This window comes from Panthera onca, chromosome C2 (genome assembly GCF_046562875.1).
Source record: "Panthera onca isolate mPanOnc1 chromosome C2, mPanOnc1 haplotype 2, whole genome shotgun sequence".
Taxonomy (NCBI): Eukaryota; Metazoa; Chordata; class Mammalia; order Carnivora; family Felidae; genus Panthera; species Panthera onca.
In genome coordinates, this window is record NC_138347.1 from 89,613,224 (window position 1) to 89,641,112 (window position 27,889).

Below are 27,889 nucleotides of genomic sequence, written 5' to 3' on the forward strand. Positions count from 1 at the left end.
ATCTTATGGAACTGCTGTTTTGGGAGATGAGCTCAGTCGCATCCTGTGATGAGATGAAATAGGTCAAGGTGGAGTTAGACATGTTAATGAACACTCAGATTTTATTTGCAAACAGAAGCCCACAAAGTGATAATACTCTGAATTAATTTCTGAAAGAGTATCCAACGGTTAAATATTATCAAAAGTCTTCTTAAAGTTACCTGTGTTCTCAGAGAAAACCCTTTGAAATTTCATGTTTTAAGGTGTTTTATGTTGCAGTAAAAATAAAGCAGGAATTACATTTTAAAAAACAACCTCATGTGGTAGACTGCTGTTTATCATATTAAGTCCTTCATAATTGTTTACTGTGTTCTTAGTTGTGCTTTGTGTATTTAGAAAGGTTTATACTTAACAGTGTACTGGTAATGAAGTGTGATGTTAAGCCACATCTCTCGACATGTAAACACCAGTCCCTTTATTAAATTTGTAACTTCCTATTTACATTATGATTTATAGGAGAAAATCAGATTCAACTAATGACATTTTGACTTATGGCAGTTTTTCTAGGAATGCAACTTGCCATAAATTTAAGAACCGCCTATACCAGAGTTCTAAAGTTTGATCCTCTGACCACCTGCATCAGGATCACTTAGAGAACGGCGAGTGGGGCCCAGGAATCTGCATTTTACAAATGCCCCAGGTGATTCTTAGGCATAATAAAGTTTGAAAGCCACTGGTCCATATTAGGTGTAGGACAATTAGAACTTGACAAGAAAGTTGACAACAGGTATGTAGCATGTTCACAATATCTTGAAAGAAAAATTATATTTAGTAATTATTCAAGATAAAATAGAAAGCATGAAATGTACACATTGAGATTTGGAGTGTGAGAATATCTCCTAAACAGGGAGCTGCCACTAAAAGTGGTGTATTTCTATTTATAGGCAAGATTTTGCAGGAATGAGGAGGCATGTTTATATCATGAGGATACCATGAGACATTCATTTGAAGTTACTTCCGGAAGTAGGAAATGGGAAAGAGTTTAAGAAATTTATAGTTCTGTCAGCTCAGATCAGGTTTCAGATGGAGCTCAGAATCTAACTCGTCTTAGCACTTGAGACTTATTCCAAAGCTGTTTCTTGGTTCTGATCTCTAATTAGACATAGAAATGGCCATTTTTGCAATTGATTCAATTTTGGAATCCAGTAACTCCTTTTCTGGGTGGTTTTAGGTGTATTTCCATGTACTTATCACTGTTAACTTATAAGAGATAATTACTGAGGGTCAGTCATTAAATATCTAAGAAATATGCAAGTTACTTTAAGGCCATAAGAATTTCTCTTCAATGATTTAAAGCAATACAGAAGGAACTAGAATCTTAATATTGCTACTTTCCCTATAAAAGAGTACTGTATTGGATTAGGAGATAGGAAGAAAAGAAATAATCATGACAAAGAAAGTGTCTGTGAAAAGACCTTCAAAGGACTGGTTTGTAAAGACTACCCACTAAGGAAAGTAAAATTCTTTTCTTGCTTGTCTCATTACTTGGAAGCTCTCAGTCAGAAAGTCCAAAAAACACCTTATGAAAGTTTGTGCTGTTTTGATAGGTATATAATTTAGAATAATGTTTTTCAATAAGAACTTCTAATATTTGCTTTCTATAAACAGTGTTTAATGTTGACTGGACTGTGGTATCCATCCCCAGAGAGGATAAAACCCCTTAAATTGTTTTCATCTTAAATACTTTTACTATGTGATGATCATCCTATTATGACTATTATCAGCTCTAGAAGATATTATCTATTAAAAGCCCTTCTCCTCTTCTCAAATTATGTAACTTTTGATTTTTTTCCCCTTCATCTGTAAACACTTGTTGAAAAGGGATTATATTGTGATATTCAGCTGCATATGTTTTATAGGCTTTTGTTTGAAATAAATCATCCTCCTCTACTCATTAAAACTAATTAAGAGGAAAGTATATTTATTGTAGGATATTTGTATTAAGTATTGGAACTTTTTTTTTTTTTTTTAATTCTGTCTCCAGGAAGTTCACCCTAAGCAAATTACTTTGGTATCCATTTTGTACTTTTGTGAACTAGACTTAGGCTTTCATATTCAATAAAAATTTCCTAGGGAATAAAATTTTTTCTCTTTTGAGATGAAAATTGAGTGTATTTGACAGTGTAGTACCGTAAGTAATGATTGACTTGATTATGCAGTATGCCCCATTTAATTAGCCTTCGCCCAAGGGCATTAATAATTTGATTGCCCTAATAACTCACATCTAGCAACCATATGCAGAATAAGCACAAAGAGGTACATGCTAAGTGTGTGGAACAGAACTTGATGCGTTGTTAACTTTAGAAGATTTAAGGTGGTTTGGACCTTTTAAATTTCCCTCTCCCCCTTTTTTCCCTTTTCCTCTTGTACATCACCTTTGACTCTCGTGTAGTTATTTGCGTGTTTATTTTTTTCCTAGAGAAATTGTACCTGGCAGTCACTTGTGACCGTTGTGCTACTGTTTTTCTTGTTGCTCTGTATAAGATGTAATTTTATTTTGCGTAAATTGTGTATTTGGTTTGGGGGAGAATTCTTGATTCTAGATAAAGCTGTCATCTATTTCAGGTTTAAGAGCTCAATGACATTTCTGTTCGTGGTGTACTTGATATTTTGGACACTGTGAAACAGTTGCATTTTGTGATTGAAGACTAACTGGAAAATGCAAAAGCAATATGTCCTTACCACTGAGCTATTTTTTAGATTGTGATTCTGAATGTTACAATTTTTTTTAAATCCTCATGTTTTTAGAACTGAGGTTCATCTTGCCATATAGTCTCCATTTATGAGAAGGTGATGATATATGTAAGCTCAGAGTATTTGATTCATGAAACATCATCTTGTCTTTCCCAGCCCCCTGCTCCACTGTTCACTAACTTTTTCAAGTCTCTCTAGATAGAGAGGCTTTGTACCATACCACTTTTTCTGAGATGATGCTTCCGTGAGATGTTCTAGTATTTGTTTATAAGATCATACACACTTAATTTAGACATCTAAACATAGTAGGCACAAGCTAACCAGAATGTTTATGTATAACATTAAGGTTCTGATCTATAATACCAAAGAGCCTGTTTGTTGGTTCTTTTCATTTTAATGATTTTGTGTTAACCCCTACGATGGCTAAGAAAATGTCAGCAAATGACAGTGTAGTTTCTTTTGATTCAGATAAAAGTAAATGAGCTATACAAACATTCCTTCCTCCATATCCTCCTTCTGGTGCCACTTTATAAACAGACTTTAACAACAAGGCTGAATGGAGTCAGGTTAAACTGGCTATCAGTGCCACTAGCTGTGAAGGCCTGGAGTGAGCAGAGCTCAGGATTGGGTATGTCCACTTTTACTCTTCTCATTTTTATGAGTAAATGGCCGGCTGCAGAAGTGCAAGTTAGGTATATATAATTTTGCTTTGTAATCAAATCAAATATGCAGTAACATTGATTTGTCACATAGAATTATTGTACACATGACTAATTAACAACAAAAAAAATAAAAACAGCAGGTTGTCAAAAATAGTGGTAAATTGTATACTTTGAAATCACTTTTTCTCTTTTATAAGCTGAATGACTATTTTTTGCTGATAGAAGAAATTCCTATTTACACATCAGTACTGACATACTTGTTAAAAGATAAATGTCCTTTAATAGTTGCCAGAGAACTATTCAATTTTAATAGTAATCTTGTGGGGTTTTTTTCTTGGGTTTTTTTTTTTTGTTTGTTTGTTTTTTTTTTTTAGGATAGCCTAGCATAGTGGAAGGTATAGGGAAACATAAATTGCTGATGGCATTGTAGATTTGTACAATTTGGGGGCAAAACAGTTGAGCGATTGTGAAAACTTCCTATAAAATGTTCATGTTCCCCTCAACTTTTGGGGGGAATTCATTCTAAGGAGAAAAAAGTATATACATGGCAAAATCCTATACATGTAGATATTTGAGGAGAGATTCCTAAGTAGTAAGCATTTGGAAAGTCCAAATACCCATCGATGGGATGAATAATTTACTACCTGAGTACATTTATTGTCTGAATAGTATGATAATATTAAAATTATTTCAGAAAATACAATTTATATGGGATGTTCATGTTTATATATATATATATATATATATATAGACAAAATTAGGGCACAGAATTGTGTAGCTTGATGTGTTATATTGTGATGGGAGGAAAACAGTGTATAAAGGAAAAAAGGAAATATAAAATATTAACAGTTGCATTTGAGTTTGCTATTGTAATTTTTTTTTCTTCTCCACGTTGTCCTTTATTTTAAGTGCTGTATCTCAGTCTTCAACATGCAAGATCCTCTATAGCATTTTCCCCCCTAATTCTTTACACCTTTGTAAAATCTTTAAGCATTTAAGTATGGAACTTTTGAATAAACAGAAGTCTGGGTCTGTAGGGGACAGTTGGAAGTGAATTTGGGGGCAAGGAAGTGTATGGTGATGGGAACAAGGATATAAGTTTCTAGGTTTTTCTTACCTGAAGTTTAAATACGATCTTGGATAAATTAGATTTTCGTTCTGGACTGTGTTATGATAACAGTTAAGCTTTGTTTGTTGGTTTAGACAGTCCATACCATAGCCATAATGTCCAAGGCCCATTTTCACATTCCTATTTGCAAAGTACAGTTGGCATGCTCTGGAGGACTAACATGTCTTTGAGATTACGATCCCTGTCATCCCAAGGGAAAGCACTCCTTGTAACAAGCACTGTATAGCAAACAGTTGTTTTGTGATCTTGTTTCTTATGTGGGAACCATGTGTAGTCTCATAAGTGACCATGCCTCCCTCACTCTGGCCACTGCTTGTCTTCATTCCTGAGTTACTGTATACTGAACCTTGTAGAGTACTTGATTACAGAGGTATTATTTATATCAGATTTGTTCTCACTCCTGAAAAGAAGGGATGCTATTTTAAGCAGTCAAGCCAGACTTCCAGCATCTCACAGATTTAGGTAGACCCTCTTTGCCTTCTATTCTGTAAATCAAAAGTTGCCCGTGGAAAAGTATTTCCTGCGTATATATTTACAGATAAACGGAAATCTTTTTTGGCATAACCCAGTTCAAGTTTTAGTTTTACTTAAGTCCTATGCTTTTTTTCTTGGATTCATAGATATTCTGATGTGCCAAAATACATTATAGTAGAATTGCATTCTGATTTAACAAATGTCTATTGAGCATTAGTTAAATTAGGTAACATTCTAGATTTCTAGGTTCTAGTTCTAGGTTCTAATAGTCGTTCCTAGGAGACTAGACCCTAGTAAATGAAAAGATTTACTAGGCATAAACTCTTCAAGCTGCCCAGTCTAGTAGTTGCACACATGCATACAGTCCTGCACACACACAGGATAACCATTCAGTGTGGTAAATACCATACATACACAAATTTTAGGATTAGCATAGAAGAGAATGATCCACCCTCTGGGGTAGTGAAAGGAAGGACTTTACCTCCATTCAGATAGGAGAAAAGGACTTTGGAACATACAAGGTACAAAAGTATGAGATAGCATTAATGTATTCACAGCGTTACCTGTAACTGGCAAATACTTGAATTTAATGTGCAATGGGCAAAAGGGTGGGGGTGTGGAATTGGGAAGATGAGTTGGGAGAGATAGATAGGGTCAGATTACAAAGGTAACTGTGTGTCATACTTAGTTTGGTCCTTATTAGGAAGGTCAAAGGGATCATTGAAAATGCCCACATAAGGAGTGATATGATTGGTTTTGTTTCACAGGTAATACTCTAGTTGTAGTGTGACAGATGGGCTGAGCTGGAGAACAAGGAAAGGAACTTAGGGCAGTAACTGTAGGCAAAAGATGATGGGGACTAAACTCCAGGTTCTAGCAGAAAAGGAAAGCTGATGACAGAGACCAGAGAGGTAGGATTGATAGAATTTTGTGAATGGTGGAACATCAGGAGCCCAGGTAAAACTTAGGATGACTTTGAAGTGTAATAAAGTAAGGTCAAATTTCTAAGGAAAAACAAGTTTTAAGGAGAGGAATAAGAAAAGTAGTTGTGTGGGGCACCTGAGTGTCCCGATGCATTGGGCTTTGTGGTGACAGCTCAGAGCCTGGAGCCTGCTTCGGATTCTGTGTCTCCCACTCTCTCTGCCCCTCCTCTGCTCATTCTCTCTCTCTCTCTCTCTCTCTCAAAAATAAACACTAAGAAATTTTTTTTAATAAGTAGTCTTGAACATAATTTTAAGGTGCCATATAATGCTATGACTAGAAATAATAAAAATTACGGTTCAATTCCACATTTATTGAAGCAGAGGATTTTTAATTATGGACCATTTTTAGGGTAGACATTAATGAGAAGTGTCAAAACAGTGCTAATAACCCCTTCAGAGTTATTTTCTTACTATTTGAGAACATTGTGAGCACAATGTGTGATAACTAGAGATGGATGTAAGGACCTTTGATAGTTTCTCTCCTGGTCTGACAGAACAAATTCAGGATATATGCAATATTTCAGCCGAAAATTGACATTGTTCCACCTGCAACTCTTCAAGCTTGGACATAAGCTTGAACTCTAATTTAAACGGGGTGTAAATATGATGATTTTGATGGTTTAAATTGTACTCGTGAATTAGAGACTACAAATGTCATGGACTTTGCTAAAATTTTGTGAGGCTTATGAAAATCACAACACTTTAAAAATGTTGTGAATGAGATGTCTTAATGTTTCATGCAGTACTAACACCACTTTCTAGCACCCTGAGTTGAAACCGAACAATGATGTAATCCTTTATTTTCCATTAGTAAACAGGAGCTCACTCTGTCTTCACTTTATCTTTGACTACATTCTAACTTAATTGTTCCATAGGAGCAGCAGAATGTAGTAGTTACCTCCATCGTCTCTGAATGGATTTAAATCCTTATCCTCTTAAAGAACATGTGATCTATCTATCTATCTATCTATCTATGCGTGTGTGTGTGTACATACACACACATACACACACAATGAAATATACTCAGACATAAAAAATGAAATCTTGCCATTTGCAACAATATGGGTGGAGCTAGACAGTATTGTGCTAAGCTAACTCAGAGAAAGACAAATACCTAATATGATCTCAGTTGTGTGTGGAATTTAAGAAATAAAACAAATGGGGAAAAAGGAGAAGCAAACCAAGAAACAGACTCTTAACTATAGAGAACACACTGATGGTTATCAGGGGAGGTGGATGGGTAAAGTAGATGATGAGGATTAAGGAGTGCACTTGTGATGAGCACCAGGTGTTGTACTGAAGTGTGGAATCACTGTATTGTACACCTGAAACTAATATTACACTGTATGGTAACTAACTGGAATTTAAATAAAAACTTAAAAATAAATCCTTATCCTCTTATGGCTGTTTTCCTATCTGCTGACTCAGATTATAAAATAATAAAACTATATATGTGTGCATGGTGTAGACCCTCCATACATGGTATTGTCCATCTTGAAGTCTTGTTAAATCTTTAAGCCACTGGGCTGTTTAGCTCCCCCTGTTTACGACTTACTGCAGAATTTAAGGAGGAGTGTGTATAATTAAAAACAGGACTCTCCAACCTCACTGCCTTATCTTTTACCCTCTCTTTCCATCCTTCCCGGCCTTTATTCTTAGCCTTCTACCCTGGAAGCCTGGAATCTACTTATATTCAGGTAGTTCTGAGTTTCCTAATAGGGACAATGCAGAATGATGCTCGCTTTCATTGATATGTTTCTTAGTTTCATTGCTGTGTTTCTTAGCCATCTCTGTGAGCTCAAATTAAGCTAAAAATGTGGTTAATAATGATCTTGCCTGTGGGTAAAATCATGAGTTAAAGTCTCAAGTGATCTTTTTTCACTTCTCACTGTGGGTTGCAGGAATGGAATGGCTAGGTGTTTCAAAGAGGGAAGGAAGGAGCCAGGAGGACAACTTTAGGTATACCTTGTCTACTGACCAATTAAAATATTTCCTAGCCACATGCTTTTTGTGAGTCCAGAGTATTTTATTATACACTGTTCATAAGTGCCACAAGAAGCCTAAAAGTGGAAGCACAAAATGCAAAAAGACAAAGAATAGGCACTAAAAAAAACTAGGGTAGGCTAGGCAACAGTTAATTACATAGGTTAAATCAGTTTAAGACACAAGTAAGCCCATATGCATTTAGTTTACTTAGTATGAAAGTTTCTTAACATTTCATATAATGTAATTGAATTGTTTAAAATACTTTAATGACATTTGATGATGAGGTCTGAAGGATGTTTTAGTAAAGAGAATAACCTCACTTGGGTCTGTGATTTTACTAGAATTTTATGTTTGAGTTTGGACTTGACTTTCATAAAAAGCAAGACCAACATATAGAGATTTTTATTATGTGTTTTGGGTTTAAGTATTTCAAATTAAACTTAGAATTTCTGGTGGAAACTGGATTTTTACTTGCCAACTTTCATTTCCTAAAGCTTTCATTTAGATGGGTTATTACTAAGTGGCAAAGAATTAGTTAAGTGTTTTGGCACTTAACTCATGCATACAGTGAGATTTAAGCATAAAAATTATCTTCATTTTTTATATTAATTTTAATTGGCTTTTTATTTCCTAAGTTTGAAAAACTGCAAAATATTGGATTTATATGGTGTTTGACAATTTGTATGTAGAAATTTAAATATACTACAGAAATATTAAATGTCACCTTAATTTATCTTGACCTAATTATCTCGAGTGAAGCAATAGACTCCCATGATTTCCAAAGACTTTTTCCCCTGACTTTAAAGTTTGATGCTATTTTTTTGAGGAAAATTATGTGCCATGGCTCAATTTTATATGCACTATAAGTTTTAAATAGTATTTTATGTAATTAAGGCAAAAAGGTATTTTATGTAATTAAGGCAAAAAAGGGAAATACATAAAAGTTCATATGTTTGGATTTTGGTACTTCTTTTGTGTAAAAACATATTTAATCTTAGCTAACAGTTTGGGATTTCAAATGGATGGATTATGATTTTGAAAGATTACAGAGGTCATTCACTTGTGTCCTATAGCATGTTGCTACTGAGAGAATAAATTCTTATACCTTTCCTTTTGCTTTTAGGATTTTCTCATTCAGCATTTACCTTTGGTATAGAAAGCCATATCAGTCAGTCTAACATAAATGGTGCCCTCGTCCCACCTGCTGCATTGATTTCTATCATCCAGAAAGGTCTACAGTATGTAGAGGCAGAAGTTAGTATTAATGAGGTAAGGAAATATTATTTCAAATACTAACTCTTAAATATGTCCTTAAGTCTGATATCTTGTTTGTTCATTCATTATCTGACTTTAGCTTTACTAGGTTGACACAATTGAAGGGTGTTGTTCTTTATGTCACAGTCAGGTTGAACAGGCAAGGCATGTTGGCTCCCAACTGTAAGAACCATCATCTCTGGCTTATTTCCCTGTCTATGGTTTCATAAGTAAATAGTAAGAAATAATTTTCTTCAAAGCAGCTACATTTTGCTGTGGAATGCTGACACCATAATTGATGGTCTGAAGAATTACAAAACCTCAGGTTATTTGCTTATACCTGATTTTGGAAGGCAGTTTATAATTAAAGCCATGTCTTGATACTATTGCCTAAGGCCCATATATAGGTGGTTTAATTTAGGTGTCAGCCAATTATGACCCATGAGCCAAATCCTGCCTGCTTGCCTGTTTTTGTAAATTTGATTGGAACACAGCCACACTCATTCACTTAAATATTATCTTAGCTACTTTTGTGCTACAGTGGCATAATTGAATCATTGTGACAGAGACCTTATGCTCTGCAAAGCCTAAGATATTTACTGTTTGGCCTTTCACAGAAAAAGTTTTGAAATCCTGGTCTATCTAGCTGAAAATTTTCATACATGGTCAGGATTTATAATATGTGGAGCTCTTCATCGTATTTTCATGTTTGCAGAGATTAACATGCTCCCCGTTCCCTTTCACAAGTATTTTTAAAACAAGCATCCATGGTTTCTATATCAATATTCATTAGTATAATTATGTGGTATACTAATATTGATTTCATTATTTTTGTTTCCTAATCTGTATAACTGAAAAATCCACTAATACTAAATTAAGTGTGTCCTCATTATCTTTTAGTAGTTTCCCTCCCAAAGTGTCCTGTATTGTGGAGGGTAATAAACAATTTCCACCAGTGGCCAGGGATAAAGTCTCATTTTATCTGAAAAATAAATGTTTTGTAGATTGTAATATAGTACTCTACAATGTATCTTCATTGGAATTAATATTTTTAAGTTACTTAAATTAAAATAAATTCTCCTACTCCTCAGATACTCCATTATAAGTGACAGCTCAGAAAGAGGTGCTGTGTTTTGTAACTCCTAGCACCCCATCACACCACTGTAGATTGTCGGTTAGTGCATGTTCACCAGCTTACGTGAGTCAGGCCTTACATACACATATTCCCAGCTAATTTGCCCAGTTTCTATTTCTGACTTGTTCTGTGTCTCTTCTTGTGCCCGCTGGAGAACTTTTTTTTTTTTTTAATTTTTTTTAATGTTTATTTTTGAAAGAGAAAGGGAGCGAGAGCTGGGGCAGGGCAGAGATAGAGAGGGAGACAGGATCAGAAGCGGGCTCTGTGCTGAGAGCAGAGAGGCACATAAGGGCTTCAAACTTACGAACCGTGAGATAATGACCAGAGCTGAAGTGGGACACTTAACTGACCGAGCCAGGTGCCCCTGCTGGAGAACTTTTTATTAATTGTGAGCTACCTAATATCAGTGAGAGGAGCTTTAGAAAATTATAGCAACTCCATAAAATTACAGAGCACCAGTCTCAGAGTTAAATGATGGTATTTCTCAAATGTTAGTGTTCATAAGACGACCCTAGAGAGCTTGGTAAAACCACGGCTTCCTGAGCCCTTTAGAGATTTTGATTCTGTACATTCGAATCTACATTTACAACAAGCTGCCTGGTGTGATGGTAGTGTCATTGTTCCTTGGATCACACTTCGAATAGCACCAGTTAAGAGATCTCGGTTGCCATTGACTAGCTGTGTAACTTCAACAAGTCTTTTAAACCTTATTGTGCTTCCATTTCAACATTAGTAAAATGAGATACGGCCAAATATCTGAAGTCTATTTCTTGTCTAATATTTGAATCAAATCACAGGAAGCTTTCGAGTCCAACAAAACTATTTTAAAAGTTTTTAGTTTTAAGGATCCATTCTCCTGTGGCACCAAGTCTCTTACCATTGTATGAACTATTTCATATTGGTCATTACTTTTCGCTAACGGAATTTTGGAATCTAATTAATAAACATTTTATCATCTGGGCCTACTTTTTATTCTTTCATTATCTCCGCTTTATCTGACAGCATTTAACAGTATGAACTAGAGGAGGAGGAAGATTTAAACACCTATTTGCAGTTGCTTCACCCTAAATGTGTTGTCTTTCATATTTCTTTTCTCACAATTTTCCAAATCCAGGATGGTACCTTGTTTGATGGTCGACCAATAGAGTCTCTGTCACTGATAGATGCCGTAATGCCTGATGTAGTACAAACAAGACAACAAGCTTACAGAGATAAGCTTGCACAGCAACAAGCGGCAGCCACCGCAGCTGCCACAGCTGCCACAAACCAACAGGGATCTGCAAAAAATGGCGAAAACACAGCGAATGGGGAGGAGAATGGAGCACACACTATAGCAAGTGAGCTGAAATCAGAATTTAAAAAGTTCCCTTTCAGAAGAAGTATCTGGCTTTTATGTGGATGTCTCATCTTCTAAACTGAAGTAACATCATCTGTTTCGTTTATGCCAACTGTTTCCCTAACTTATATCACAATTCAGATTTCTGTTCCTAAAGCTCCAGAAAGATAGATTTACTTACATGGATTTTTTTTTTTTTTTTTTTTTTTTTTTAAATATTTAGAAACCATTTTCTACTGTTAGGTAAATTTTCTCGGCTTTTGATTTCTAAAGAAAATTTGTAATGCAGTCTTTAACACACACAGTAAAACTCTGACGTGGAGATAGAAAGGCACCTCTCATGTTATATGAATGATATCAGCAACCCCTACTGGCAGAAACTCAGAATAGTGTTGGCGTGGATTATATTTAGCTCAGATCATTTTGTCATTTTAGCCATGTTTGGCTCTAACCTTGTTGCAGCCTTTCTCCCTGCCTCTCCCCCACCCCAAACACACACTCATCTTTATCTTTTAAAAATAGTATGGTCATACTTAACTAAAGATATACTTAACTTGTCCTCATGTGACAAGTGCTATATAAGCATTTTCACCATTACCTGACAGTTAAAAAACAATTTAAAAGTTACATATTATAAAGGAGGTATTTGCTGGTTAAGAATTATTTTTCCTCCTCAGGATGTTGTAATATTACCTAACTGGTATTTTCCACTTATTTCTGCTGACATAGATAATCATACTGATATGATGGAAGTGGATGGGGATGTTGAAATCCCCCCTAATAAAGCAGTTGTGTTACGGGGCCATGAATCTGAAGTTTTCATCTGTGCCTGGAACCCTGTTAGTGATCTCTTGGCATCAGGGTATGTTTCTCAAAGTGAAACTAAATGTATTTTTAAAAATATTGTACTGAACTATTACACACTTTATAAAAGCATTACTTACGTTTCCAGGTTTTTGTTGCTTCTTTGTGGTCCTTTTGCCTTTGTAAATCGTTATTTCTTCGTAAAGAATCTTAGAAGTTTAAATCTTTGAAGTAATCTTAGAAATTTTAATTAAGCTTACTGCTTAAGAAGGTGGCCTAGGGCCCCCAAAATGGAGACTAAGAATACTCCTGGAGATGGAAATCTCTAAGACTCTAGTTTTTATTTGTCTTATTAATAATAGCATATAAATATGTTGCTTTGGTTCTGGGATACTTGAGAATGTCATGAGATCGTAAATAATCTGTTGCATACTTTATAGGTCTGGAGACTCAACAGCAAGAATATGGAATCTTAGTGAAAATAGCACTAGTGGCTCCACGCAGTTAGTACTTAGACATTGTATACGAGAAGGGGGGCAAGATGTCCCAAGCAACAAGGATGTGACATCCCTAGATTGGAATGTGAGTATCACTGTTAACCACGATGAATGTAGTTACTAATGTACTTAACCTCTCTGAACCTCAGACTAATGGCAGCTTGTGTCCATTTGTCCACATGTTTTTGAATTTCACTAATAAGAACAACAAACTAGGACTCCCCATTCTGAAGTGTGGTGTTAAAAAAAACAAAGACTGGCCCTCCAGCAGTCAGACCGAGGTTCAGCTTGCAGCTCTTCAGTTTGTCTTGCAGCAGAACCTTTGTAAAACTGGTGGTGGCCCGCTCTGCATCATCTTCCTCACGTGGAAGGTACAAGTGGGATAATGGTACCTGTATAAACGAGTCAATAGATGAAAGTCAACAATAGGCACGTACTAAATCCTTAACTACGAAGTCCTTTGCTGGGGGATGAGAGAAATTTACATTAAAAAAGCATGTTCTTGTTTTTCTCATTTGCTATATCAACTGATGAAAACTTGATTGCCTGCCTTTTAGGGGCCATTAGTCTAGGTCACTTCCAGGCTTCATTCAACTGTAGTGGTCTTACACTTCTCTGATTCTGTTTGTCATTCCACATCTTTCAGAGATAACTTGACTGTTCTGACTTAACCAGAAAGTTTGAGCTCCTAGTTGATAAAGCTTCACCCTTTCATTTTCACATACGTGATTAGCAGCTTCATTTGTTTCATGCCCATGATTAATTTGTGAAAAGTTAGCATTTTTACAGTTCTGTATCTTTTCCATGTTGCCTTTTTCTTTCTGCATCCATTTTTTACCTACCCTCCCTATTCTAAGAAACATCTTGGACTATTTCAGTATTACCAAGCATTTAATGGGGTTCGTGGCCCTTTCCTCAGCAAATGAACACCCTTTCCTCCTCTGGCCTCTGTTTGACAGCTTTTTGTGCAGCTTTCCAAAGTATCTTCCAAATCTCATTCCAATGAATGAGGTCTGTCTTTAAAAATGATTGCTCCAGCTAAAGTTTTCAGTTTCTTTGAAATTCTCCCAAAACTCATAGCTACCTTTCTTTAGTGTTGTCTTCCAAAATTTCCAGCAATATATTTACCCTTTCCCTCCTATGAAGTTAACAATTACAAAAATGAAAAGAGGTTTAGCATGTCACAGTATTGTTTGGTTGTAGGGTCAGGACTAAGAATTATCTTCTCAAATGGGACCTTATTTTTATATCTTAGGTCAGAGGCCTTATCGCCTTGATAATGTTATTTGGTTCAGAGGCCATATGTTAATGAAATTTACAGGTTATACTAAGGATGGTTAACAAATGGTTTGTTGAGCTTGGTGATTCTGAACTGCAAGTTACTGTTTTTAAAAGTGTGGACTTTTCAAACATGCATTATTCACTATGAACTTGAATCTTCCACTAAAAGGGGAAAATGTTATCCTTTAAAGTATACTTTTCCTACTGTAGTGGTCCATGAGCTAAGACATTTGGGCACCAGTAGTTTAAAAGAAACTTCCCATTGTGTGGAGTCTGGAAATAAGCTTTTGCTGTTGGTTTCAACATGCTCCTTCTTCCTCAGATAGAACCATAGAGCCAATTCCTGGCAGGACTGAGTCTACAACCTCTAGAACCAGCATCTGTTTGTTTCTCACTTACCTGTACGTAACGTATGGTTTGAGAGGTCTGAAAAAAGGTGATTCTTGCTTTCAATTCCCTTTCCAAACACCATCAAGAAAGCACTTGAGTAAGGCAGGATTTCATTCTGTGTCTTCAGTAGTGTTTACTAATCCCAGTAATAGTCTGTTTCATGCACTCTGTAACTTGCACTTCCGTAGATCTGTCCTTCTGTTGTACCATTCATCAAGGTCAGACACAGCGAGGGAATATAAGATTAGAGAAATTGGTATGGATTTCTCCTTGTGGTAAAGTAGTTCCAGGCAATTGTACTCACTTCATTAACTATAAAGTCAGCCTATGCTCTTTTCTGGCTTTTTTTTTCTTGTATTTATTTATTTATTTTTTTAATAGGATCTCATATTGGGAAAGAATTAACAAAGGAAAGAAACATTCAGTGATATTTAAGTATCTGGTCATCTGAAACAGCAGTGTTGTTTGGCTCACACACAATACAAGCTTCATTTAGACAGTAAAAGGTTTAGAGGGAGGGCCATATAAAAACTTCTACTTATAACAAAATGTTTTAGCCAATTTTGCTTTTTACTGTTAAATCATTATTATATGATTTTGATGTCCTTCCCAGTCTACCACCCTACTCCCATCTTTCATCATGTGCACCTATGAGAATACTGGAGACCCTAGCACGCATAAAGGTAGTGATGGTCCTGCCTCAGAGTGCTTCCTGTCATTCTTAAGATTTGGATATAAGGCTCACACACTGACTGAATGCTGATTAAATAAATACTAGCTTCACAGCAATAAAGGGTGTTTTGTAGGTCTTTGGTAACATTCCCAAATAGGCAGTTTGGGAATTGGCAAACAGAAATTTTGAGGCAGAGAATGTCAAGGATCTGCTATTCCTAAGGTTTAAGTATGAAATAGTCTAATAATTAAATGCAGTTTTTGGATTATATAATTGAAGGAAATGTGTTTCTCTGACAGAGTGAAGGTACACTTCTAGCAACTGGTTCATACGATGGATTTGCCAGAATATGGACTAAAGATGGTAAATGAAGCATTTGTCTTTTCATATATTGTTGTTGATCTAAGTTTAAAGCTTGAAGTAATTTTAATGGGTTTTTTTGTTTGTTTGTTTTTTAAATATTAGGTAACCTTGCTAGCACCTTGGGGCAGCATAAAGGCCCTATATTTGCATTGAAGTGGAATAAGAAAGGAAATTTCATCCTAAGTGCTGGAGTAGACAAGGTAAAAGAACATTAAACTAAGTTTTATAAAGGTTAATGTGTTACAGAGTATAACCTAAAGTATTTTCTTCTGCTAATCATATAAACAACAAAACATTCATATATGGGAAATTCAGGTATGAATTTATGATGATAATAGAAATGCTCTTAGATTTTCTATCCACTTATTCCTGAATTTACTCATAAAAATGCCATTTGTTTTATTTTTTTATCTTTGTGACCATGCCTCGGTTTTGGTGGAATTTGTGGGAATAATGAATGTCATACCTCCCATACTCTGCTTCCCTTCTCTTGTTTCTAGTTTATCTCAGCTATGAAAATAGCTCCGGAGTGATTCCATGAGAAATCTTAGAGCCAGTCTGTTAGCTGAACTGCGGGTGTTTAATTGAAAATGTAAGAAATGCAGGATCTTTCCAGCTTTTTTCACCTAGCTAGGCTGGAAAATATGGATAGGTTGAAAATACAGCCTTCTTGCTTTCATTTTCCTAGGTCAGCCCCTTTACCATACCTCCCAAGGTGAATAGAGGTTTAAGATTATTTTAATCCAGGGGCACTTGGGTGGCTCAGTAGGTTAAGCATCTGACTTCATTCAGCTCAGGTCTGAACTCACTGTGAGTTCAACCCCCACGTTGGGCTCTTATGCTGACAGTTCAGAGTCTGGAGCCCACTTTGGATTCTGTGTCTCCCTGGCTCTCTGACCCTCCCCCACTCGTGCTCGCTCGCTGTCTCTCTCTCTCTCTCTCTCTCTCTCTCTCTCTCTCTCTGTCTCTCTGTCTCAAAAAAAAATAAAAGATTATTTTAATCCAGGAAAGTATATGATCATAGTTAACTGAATGAGTTGTCAGAAGTAGAGAGAAAAAAAAAAAAAAAGGAAGGAAAGTAAAGGAGGCCAGGAATAGGAGGGAAAAGTTCCATTAATAACCATTGCCACTGTATGATGCTTTACATCCCCAGAGTTACACTAGTAATGGGAGGGTGTTTAAAGGAGTTCTGAATATATATCCACTCAGATTTATTTGTCATACTTGCATATACTATACAAGACGTTGTCTTCAATCTTGTCAAAATTCAAGCTGCCGTAATGTATAAATGTGAGCTTTAAAAATCTTAGTATTGAGAATTGGCTGATGACTTTATTAACCAAGAATTTGCCTCCTAATAGCTAAAAAGGTAGAAAAATTTTTTACACTAAATACGCTATTGCAATTGAGTTTCTAAAGCATTGTAATATAATGTCTGGTATTTTGTAGACAGATAATAATTATTTGAAGTAAGTTGACTGATGAAAAATCACCAGGGGAAACTGAAACTACTTAATAGTCATTTTCCCCCCACCAAAAAATGAAATATACTCTCGTACTATTGGGGATAAAGTAAATGTTAAAAATTAAATTCACTTTGACATTTCCCATTGTTTTAACATAGTTAGGCATCTTATGTATGCATCTGTCATAAACACCTTTTAACATTACTCTTAATATATTTTCCTTTTCTTTTCTATCTTAGACTACAATTATTTGGGATGCACATACTGGTGAGGCCAAGCAGCAGTTTCCTTTTCATTCAGGTAAATCTTCACAATTTCCATGAGAACTGGAGCTTTCTTCTGTTTTTCTAATTAAACTTATAAAGGGATATAATTTACTTAAAATCTTGAAATATCAAATATCAATCTTGTTACTAGTCCTTTGAAGAGTTGATGTTCCATGACTTTCAGATTGTTAATTGTCAGGGGATCATCAAACGTCTTCTGTGAAATGTACCGTTAAAAAAGCATTTGCAGCCTAGTGCAATTAGATCGGTATTATTTAATGGTGAAAACATAGATTTTTTAATCAGGCGGTCTAAGTTTGAATGGCAGTTCCACCCCCACTTAACAAGCTTTAAGACTGAGGAAGTCATTTAAACTTTCTGAGCCTCATTTTCTCTATAAATGAAGGATTATAATTATACTTATTTGTTATGAGGATAAAACTAAATAATGTTTAGGAAAATAATGTATAAACTCATACAAATTAAGGTGTTGTCATTTCTCATTTTGGACTCGTTTCTAAATCGGTCCTCCTGTGTACATGAAATTAAAAAAAAATAGGTTTTCCAAGCATTGTTGGAACTTTGGTACTTTGGATGGATTTCTCTTCTAAAAAATAATTTGACACTTAAATACAGTAACTCTGAGCTGACCTCTCCCACCCCCCACCCCCACCCCACCAACATTCTGTGCTCCTACCTCCTTGATACATAGCCATGCACCAGGTATACAACTTGATGAGTGGACACGGCTGGATTTTAGTACCAGCTCTCCCTGGCTTTGTGCTTTTCTCAGGGAGTTTCCTGATGATAATTACTAATATTAAACAAGATGCCTAATAACTACAGTTGACCCTTGTTAACAACACAGGTTTGAACTGTGCAGGTCCACTTATATACGTGTTTTTTTTTTTTTTTGTTTGTTTTTTTTTCCAGTAAATACAGTTGCAATACTGTAAATTTATTTTCTTTTTTATTATTATTTTCTTAGCATTTTCTTCTCTCTAGCTTTTTATTCTAAGAATACAGTATAAAATTCATACAACATACAAAATATGTGCTAATTGACTGTTTATATTAATTGATAAGGCCTTTGGTCAACAATTAGGCTATTAGTAGTTAAGTTTTGGAAAAGTCAAAAGTTACATGAGGATTTTCAACCGCATGTGGAGGGGGTAGGTCAGGCCCCTAACCCTTGTGTGGTTCAAGGGTCAGCTGTATTAGAACAGTAGTGTTACTATTTTACTTGATTTAACTGCTGCTTTGATGATTTTGTTGTGATTGGGAAGAGTTTTGTTTTGAAAGGTAACTGAAGGTAACTGGTTATTTTCAAATCTTTGGTGACATCCTTTTCACACATAGCCAGTAGCACAGCATCACCTTTAAAATTAAAACAGCTTCTGACATTTTGGCTTTTTGTCTTTTCTATTTAGTGTGACTAAACAAGCCAAATAAGGTACAAAAATGACTGTTCTGTAGTACCTAGGTAACATAATTTTGCAAGCATCATTTTAAACAATTCAGCTTGATTAAAGCTTACCACATTTACACATCAGTTTTTGTTTACCTGTTTTACTTCCTTTTCACCTTTGTTTCTAATCTTCACCCAGATAGATTTCTCTTAGGCCTCTGGCTCTTCCACTTAAAAGTTTCTCCTGCCTCCTAAGAGTGATGAAAAGTTGAAATAAGTTAAGTGTTTGGTACTGTTACTAGCTACTATGTAACCTAAACCACCTTTGTGTTAGAGATGGTGCCCTTAGTAGTATACATGATTCCCTTCAGTCCTGGCTACAAGCTGATGAGGTAGGTGGCATTGAAGTCATTTTACAAGTTAAATAGGCTTTTTACCCATGATATTCTTTCTTGCCATGCATTTTTGTCTTTTTAAACAGCTTTATTGAAGTATAATTGTCATAAAATGAGCTATACACAGTTAAATTGTGCAATTTGGTATGTTTTGACATATGCATATACCATTGAAACCATCACCACACTTCAGATAATGAATACACCTGTTAGTTTCAGAAGTTTCCTCCTGCACCTTTGTGATCTCTCCCCTCTATGCCCAGACAAAGCCACTCATGGCCTTTCTTCACCACATGTTCGTTTACATTATGTAAACGGAATCACACCGTATGTATTCTCTTTTCATCTGGCTTCTTTCCCTCTGTATAATTGTTTTGCATTCCCTTCAGTTGATGATTGATATTCCATTGTATGGATACACCACAGTTTATCCATTTACCTGTTGAAGCAAATTTGGGTTGTTTCCAATTTTTTGGGCTACATAAATAAAACTGGTATCAATATTCATGTGCAGGTCTTATGTGGACTCATGCTTTCATTTGTTCCATGTAAATATCTAAGAATAGAAAAGCTAGATCATACAGGAAGTTATATGTTTAACTTGTTAATAAACAGCTGAACTGGTTTTCCAAAGTTTACATTTTCCAAACTGGTTTACATTTGCACCAGAGGTGGATATTCTAGTCCCTCCATGTCCTTGCAGTACTTGATAAGTGGTCAGTGTCATTAATTGGAGCCACTCTAATCAGTGGGTATTGGTATTCCACTGTGGCTTAGTTTGCATTTTCTAACGACTAATGATGTTGAGCATCTTGTCATGTACTGTTTACCATCTGTAGATCTTATTTGGTGAAGTGTCTGTTCAAATCTTTGGACCTTTAATTTATTGTTTTCTTATTACTGAGTGTTGTGAGTTCTTTATTCTGGGAACAAGTTTATCAGGTATTTACAAATGCTGTCTTGGAGTCTGTGGCTTCATTTTGCATTGTTTTACCAGTGTGCCTCTGTGCCAACTCTACTTCAAACAAAACCAAACCAAACAAAATGTCCCTCGAAGATCAGGAGTTATTAATGTTGATGAATTTCATAAATTATTTATTCTTTTATGTATCATGCTTTCAGTGTCTATCTAATTTGCTTTTTGTTTGCTTGATGTGGAAGTTAAGGTCACTGATTTGAGACCTTCCTGCTTTTCTGATATGGATATTTAGTGCTATAAATTTACTTCTAACTACTAATTAGTGACATCTCTGTCTGCATAGCTCTCTCTTCCAGTAATGTCCTATGAATTCCAGCTATCTTGGTCTCCCCAGATTCTCAGCTTTATCTTCAGCTCAGGAATTGCATTGATCTCTGCCTAGAGAGATTCCTCTTTCCTTTGCCAAGACTTGGACACCCCCCCCCCCTCCCCGACCCCATCCCGAATTTATGAGCTTGGGCAATTTTTTAAGAGCACATTGGTGGTTGGTTTCCATTTTGTCAGGAACCACTGTCTTTCATTGCTTGAAGTCTGGTGTCTTAAATTGTTATTTCACATTTTTGTTCTGGTCGTTGGGCAGGAGGTAAATTTTGTCACTATTACTCCATCTTGACCAGAAATAGAAGTCTACGATGCTTTTTAAGTTACCATATTTTAATTGCTGTGCTAAATTTTCTCAATATACACTTTTGCATAAAACATAAATCATGATTACAGATGAGTTACAATGAGTGACCATTTCATACCCATTAATATGGCTATAAAAAGTAATAATGTTCATGAGGGGGTGGAGAAATTAAGGCCCTGATACTTTACTAGTAGGTTTGTAAAATGGTCACTGTGGCAAGCAGTACAACAGTTCCTCAAAAAACTAAACATACAATTACCATGTTATGATCCAGCAATTCTGCACCTAGGTATATCTCCAAAAGAATTGAAAGCAGGGACTTGAACAGATTCTTGTATGTCAGTGTTCATAGCAGTATAGCAATAGTAGCCAATAGGTTGAAACAACCCAATGTCCAACAGATGAATGGGTAAACAAAATATGCATACAATGGGTTATTATTCAGCCATAAAAAGGAAAGAAATTCTGAAACATGCTGCATTAGTGAATCTCACACATGTGCTCAGTGAAATAAAGCAGACACATAGGGTCAAATCATATGATTGTGCTTATAGTAAATATCTAGAATAGAAAAATGCAGAGACAAAAAGTAAAAGATTAGAAGTTCTCAGTGGTGGGAGGGAGAAATAGGGAATTATTGCTTGATGGCTACAGAGTTTCTGTTTGGGATGATGAAAAAGTTTTGGAAATAGTGGTGATGGTTGCACAACCTTGTGAATGTAATACTACTGATTGTACACTTAATAAATGACAAATTTTATGTTAAATATGACCACAATATATCAAAATTAATAATAAAATATACCAAAACTCATTGAATTGTACACTTTAAATGGATAAATTTTATGGTATGTGATTTATATATTAATAACTGTTTCTAAAAAATGCAAATGAATAATAAAAGCCTTTCTCTCCTTACTGCATAGGTTTGGGTCATTCATTACATTTTTAAATTACAAAGGATTGAGGGAGTAACAAAAATATATCAAATTGCAGAAGACGAAAATTAGAATCTTAGCTCCAAGATTTTAAAGGGTTGTGTAACCCTAGTCAAATTAATTAACTTTTCTTTATCCCTTTTATCATACATAAAATGAGACCAGTATTAGCAAACACACCTCTCACATATCACTTACAGAAAAATGCATTTTATTAGAGTTGCATTTTTTTTTTTTTTTTTTAATTTCTTTATTAGTTTCTATACCCAACATGGGGCTCAAACTCATGACCCCAAGATCAAGAATTGTATGCTCCTCCGACTAAGCCAGCCAGGAGCCCAGTAGAGATGCATTTCTATCCTAAAGAATTGGCATTACCTAGACTCATTTTAGGAATAAATACAAAGTAAGGAACTATGTGTTCTTAGATTACACCCAATTTTGTAACTATTGTATTCTGTGAGCTAGGCATATCACAAAGCATAAATACTACAACTCACGTCGCAGCATTCCCCAGCTTCCCCCAATTACCTTCACCTGGCCATACAGTTTCTTTTTGTTTTGTTCTGAACCTAATGGTATACTTATTTGAATGCCACTTCTTATTTTGTCAGCCTCCTATCTCCTGTTTTGCAGATGGCTTTGCATAGAAATAACATCCTGGTGCATCATGACAGATACTTGGCATTCTTTATAGAATTTTATTATACTTTTAATTGTTTTCTAAGTTTATTAGACTTTTCAGGCCCTTTTTCCCCTATCACTCAACTTTAGGACAAATTCTTTATCAAAGAAGCAGTTTGTTAAAATTATTTTTCAAATGATATCTTCTGTAATAATATTTAGTGTCAAAATGAAAGTGTAGTAGGTACTGAGTCAAATTCCTGACGTGAAAACAGAGTCTAAACCAGATACCAAGAAGGGGAATTTAATACAAGGAAATAGTTAAAAGGTGTTGGAAGAGTGAAAAACAGGAATGTTTAGTAACTCAGAGTGTAACAACTGCAGAAAACCTAAGACTATAGAGAAGGCAGGATCTCACTGCCCAGTGGGAATTAGAACTGTTAAAAAAACAAAAGAAAACAAAACAAAACAACGATCTGGCAAGACTAGGCACCTTGGAGTGAGTAATCGTTGCCACTGCCAGAGACCCAGCCTTGAAAGAGAGAGAACAAAATTGTCTGTCTTCTCGGTCTTGACCGTGATCTCTTGACTGTGTCCTCCACCGTATGAACCCATCTGGAAACCAGTAGGCACAGGAGTCTGGGATATGTAATTTGGAAGAGTCCCCCTCTGCGTGTAGAGTATAGCAGGACAGAGTGTGTTAGGAATGGCCCTGAGAGTAAGCAGACAACGACCAGGACAGTCATCCACATGCTCTAAGATGATGTGATGCATACAGACTAGCAGCAGAGCTCATACGTAGTGCTGATCAAAGTTGGATATACTTTAGATCATAGTACTGATCAAAGTATTTTTTGTTGCTGGCTGATTTAAGTTGGATTCTCCTGGAAGCAGACCTTGAGCAAGGGATTTGAGTGAAGTGCTTTATTAAGGAAAACACTCTCAGGAGAAACAAGTGAGGAATTATAGAGAATAGAATGGGAAAGCAGGAGGGAACCACGGAAGAAGGGAGCATTTTCTGGAAAAGAGGGCCTGGCCTTAGCCTAATCCAGGCCAGGCTTTGAATTGTTTGTTACACCTTGGAGTTTTCCATCTTGAACCATATACTAGATTTTTGAATCTCCCTCTTTCTCCCCCAAACTCAACTATATACCACCAGCCATCTTGTGGGGTAGGAGGATGGAGACAGCAGCAGAACAAGGTGGTTCTCTGAAGAAATTTGCCACTGGGAACCCATAGCACCTAAACATGCAGAAGCTAAAAATTCAACACATAGTTCGGGTAAAGAGGGTATGCAAGGGAGGGGAATAGCAGACACCTCTATAGTCATGTTCCCTTATGATGGTAACAGAATATAGCTCTGCACTTCACTCCGCTCACCAGTGCTAAAATTATGTGTGACTTTGTTATTTTTCATTAATTTGGGGGGAATGTTCATAATTTGAAAATTTTGTACAAAAGGTGAATTTATGTTCGTATTTTTATATGCCCACTATATTTTTCATAAGGTTGCTTTGGGAGAGGATTAAATATGATAATTCCAAATAGTCTCAAATTCCATACCCCCTTCCATAGCAAGTTTCTATTAAACTGTTCTATTTCTTTCTTGCCTGTATTATTTTCCTTTACTGACTCAATCCAAGTAATATCCTGATTCTTGGTTTTTCATTGTAGAAATATACCCAAACCTAATGGTTCTACATTGTCTGGTCATATTATTACCATTAGCTTCCTTTATATTCTGGATTTTAGTTTTTCAGTCCATTTCACTATTGCCTGTTGTCCTTTTTTTTTTTTTTTTTTTTTAAATGTCTTGTTGTAGTTGCTCAAAATTCTCCATTTTGAGTCATAAATGCTTTAATTCTTCTTTTTGCTGTTCTTTTCCATAGTTGTAAGCTCTTACACATGATGTATTCCTTGGCCTATCAGTCTAACAGTGCTCAAAACACCTATTTATAATATGCTCAGTATAAAAATAGCCATTTACTATTATGCGTAGATACATACAATGAGGAAGTGGCTTTCGCCCCCCCCCCCCCCATAGGTACCAGTTTTGACCTACTTTATTAAATTCTTTATGTCTCCAGTAATGGGCATACACAGCTTAACTTCAACTTTCCTATTTTTCTCCTTGTCTCTGAGTGCTTGCTCTAAATGGTAAACTTGTTCTGTGAAGGGCAAGAAAGGAACTTTTTTAGGCTTTATAAACTGTTGAATTTCTGTTGCAGCCAGTTGAGTCTGCCCTTGTAGTGCAAAACAGCCATGGGTCATAAGTAACCAAATGAACTTAGCTAGATTTTAATAAAATTTTATTATAAGGACACTAAAATCTGAGTTTTCTACGATTTTTATATTCATAGGTCTTCTTTTGATCATGTGTCACCTTTTAATCTCTACACCCAGCCAAATGAAATGTAAAAACTACTCTTGGTTAATGGCCATAGTGTGTCCCTACTGCTGTAAATCCATTGTTTTTTGTATGCTCCTATTGTTTAACCCCGTTACTTGCTATCATTACCTTAATCTGCATTACTAATTGTAGAGAACCTTTGCACCTTGGAGCAGGGAGAAATGAAAAGAATGAATCTCCAATCACACAGAGCTAAAATAAGTATTAATAGCTGGCCAGCTTTGGGGCATCTGAGGTTTTAAATTCAATGATAACCATTTTAAGCAGTATTTGACAAGAATCACTTAGAATAAAATGTTTTTGCAATCGTGTGCAATATTCCACTAATCAGTTGAGCGGATAATGGAAATTATTCAGTATAACATTTGTCTAACTTGTAATTTACAAAGTACTTTTCACACACATCATCTCACTTGATTCTCACAGTTTCCTTGTGTACTAAACTTAAAAGGCTTTATCCCCTTTTTTCAGATGAGGAAAATAGCATGAAAGCTTAATAAGTGACTTGCTTAGGGTGCAACGGTTAGAGATTGGCAGAACCAAGCCTCCTTGTCCAGTGAAGTCTCCAGAGAATTTTAGAAATAAAAGGAAGTAATGACATCACTTTTAATTTTTTACCAATGAGATCCCAAGAATCCAGGGCTAGTAGTTTATAGAGCAAGCTCTCAGGAATCCTAATCTGGTTACCAGGTCAGTGTACTTGCTGTTAGGTTGGGTCTCACATCAAGACAACTAAACTGAAATTTATTAATATTTATGATACTTAGATACCATAATTTTTAAAAATATTATCTTGAAAACTATAGAATAAAATGTTTAAGCTCCTATTAGCATGCTTAATGTCCAACCATGTTTAAGAGTAAAGCTCCTAGATTTCACTGCTTGTGGAATGAATGCAAACCTAGCCCTTTTTCCTTTTCAGCACCAGCACTGGATGTTGATTGGCAGAGCAACAACACCTTTGCTTCTTGTAGTACAGATATGTGCATTCATGTCTGTAAATTAGGACAAGACAGACCTATTAAAACATTCCAGGGACACACGGTGAGTAACCATTTTTTCCCCCTTTAAAGTGGTTATGATGAATAAGTAATATTACAGAGTGGTTTTGAAATATGTTTAATATCCAAAGAGCAACCCAGTCCATAAAATGAAAATGTGAATATTTACTGTTATTTTTAGAATGAAGTAAATGCTATCAAATGGGACCCAACTGGCAATCTTCTGGCCTCCTGTTCTGATGACATGACTTTGAAGGTAATTCAGATAGTGGGGAGAAATGCACTGGGGGTGCCATGCAGCGTGGCTGCTCTGGGCATGGTAAGGTTGTTGAAGATGTCTCTCTTACAGTTCATTGAATGCTTAAACCTGGGTCAGGACTTACTCTTCTTTTTAATAGTTAATCACTGTTTTTTATTTTATTTTGTGTGAAATACTTTAAGTGTTTAAATATGGCAAATAAATTCTATTTAAAATAATGTGTGGGGGCTCATGGGTGGCTCAGTGGATTAAGCCTCCGACTCTTGATTTCAGCTCGGTAAGTGAGCCTAGTTGACATGGCCAACATCTGCAGCTTGACATGAATTTATGTTTTTCTTGTCAATGTGACTAAAAGCAAAACTATCACCTTGCAGCTATGCACAGTCACATTTAGAGAAAAAAAGCATTTTGAGATAAAGAACAACCTAATACTAATCTCCAATATTAATGAAACTTTGAGCCCTTTCCTACAAAATACTAACTCTTGTGAAAATAAATTTATCTTTAACTTTGTAATGTCAATGGCTACAGGCGTGATGACCCTTACAGATGGGATAATCATGAAGGAAAACTGCTTTTCCTCCTGTGAACAGACTAAATGTAACCTTGGTAACCTGGTGGGTTTTTTTCGTTAAGTACCTGCTGTGTTTTTAGTTACACAATTTTTCTCAAGCCTGGGCTCCCTTGCAAACATTGCTAGTAAAAAGGCTTTTCTTAATGCTCTCGTCTCTGTGAACAGAGTATGGCGCATAAGTGGAAATGAAAGAAGGCCAGTGGCTGGAGAGCCTACTGAGTTGCAGTTAGGAGTTTGAACTAGAAAGTGTTGGAGAGGTTTTTGTCCTAACAATAATAAAAGGTCAGAATTTTAAAGCAGAAACGAAATGGATCAATATTGTGTAGTAGAGCCAAATTCTGAGACAAGGCACATGAGTTAGAATATCATGCAAAGCCTGAACAGTGATTTGAGCCGTGCAGATGGAGGTGGCAGGTGGGTCTTACGCTCAGAGAACTTCAACCTTGATATAAAAATTCGGGAATTTTTTGCAGATGGGTGGTCATTCAAATCCAAGACTTGGATGAAGCTGTGTAGTTAGTATAGAGTAAGAAAACAGGGAAACCTTAAAAACAAAAAGTCTTAAACTCCAATAATTACCCTCTCAAGAAGAATGAGCTTCTAGAAGGAAAAAAAAAGAAGGAATGACCCAAATGGAAAGAGAGTGTTTAAAGAAGAATGTTGCAAGGGAGTGTGATGGATGGGAGTGGTTAACAGTAGCAATGCCATTGAAAGGTCAAATAGAATTAAGTTTTAAAACATTTGTGGGGTTTATTTACATGGAGCTGTAAATATCTAGAATATAAAAACGTTTATGATTTTGCTTTGTTATCTCTTACTAGTTACATGGCAGACATGTGAAGTGCACCTAATTTTTGTATGTTGTTGTCGTTGTTGTTGTTGTTGGCAGTTGGGTTTGGTGTTGGTGTTTGGCAAGATGTTACCCCCCACCCAAGCCTTTATTGAATGATTTTGCCAGAAATGCTCTCAGTGTAGGTTTCTCTTAATTTTTGCTCAGTGCTAATATAACTTTTAAATCTATATACGTGTATGTTTTCAACTTAAGAAAGCCTCATTCTCACGATTTTAAATTTATTGCTTTGTTAACCTTTCATGGTTTGTTCTGTAGGAGTCATTTTCTAAACTTATGTTTTATTATGGTAAGAAAACTTAACATGAGATATTTTTTTTAACAGATTTTTGAGCATACGGTACAGTATTGTGCAGTGGATCTGTAGAGCTGAAATTTTATGCTTGTTAGT

General features: G+C 35.8%; 1 protein-coding gene across 7 annotated transcripts in view; it reads left to right on the forward strand.

Annotated features, from left to right (window-relative positions):
• Nucleotides 1–27,889, forward strand: part of TBL1XR1 (TBL1X/Y related 1) — a 177,493-nt gene that overhangs the window by 136,830 nt on the left and 12,774 nt on the right. For 4 of the 7 annotated variants that reach the window (XM_060639244.3, XM_060639243.3, XM_060639245.3 and 1 more), the window contains 10 exons: nucleotides 9,091–9,236; nucleotides 11,471–11,693; nucleotides 12,422–12,554; nucleotides 12,937–13,078; nucleotides 13,197–13,364; nucleotides 15,637–15,700; nucleotides 15,803–15,900; nucleotides 17,406–17,466; nucleotides 25,737–25,858; nucleotides 25,997–26,071. In XM_060639244.3, the coding sequence (XP_060495227.1) occupies nucleotides 9,091–9,236; nucleotides 11,471–11,693; nucleotides 12,422–12,554; nucleotides 12,937–13,078; nucleotides 13,197–13,364; nucleotides 15,637–15,700; nucleotides 15,803–15,900; nucleotides 17,406–17,466; nucleotides 25,737–25,858; nucleotides 25,997–26,071 (1,232 nt within the window). Of the gene's footprint in view, nucleotides 1–538; nucleotides 680–747; nucleotides 767–9,090; nucleotides 9,237–11,470; nucleotides 11,694–12,421; nucleotides 12,555–12,936; nucleotides 13,079–13,196; nucleotides 13,365–15,636; nucleotides 15,701–15,802; nucleotides 15,901–17,405; nucleotides 17,467–25,736; nucleotides 25,859–25,996; nucleotides 26,072–27,889 lie in introns of those variants that run through there. The other 3 variants (XM_078432141.2, XM_078432140.2, XM_060639248.3) reach the window with 3 other exon arrangements.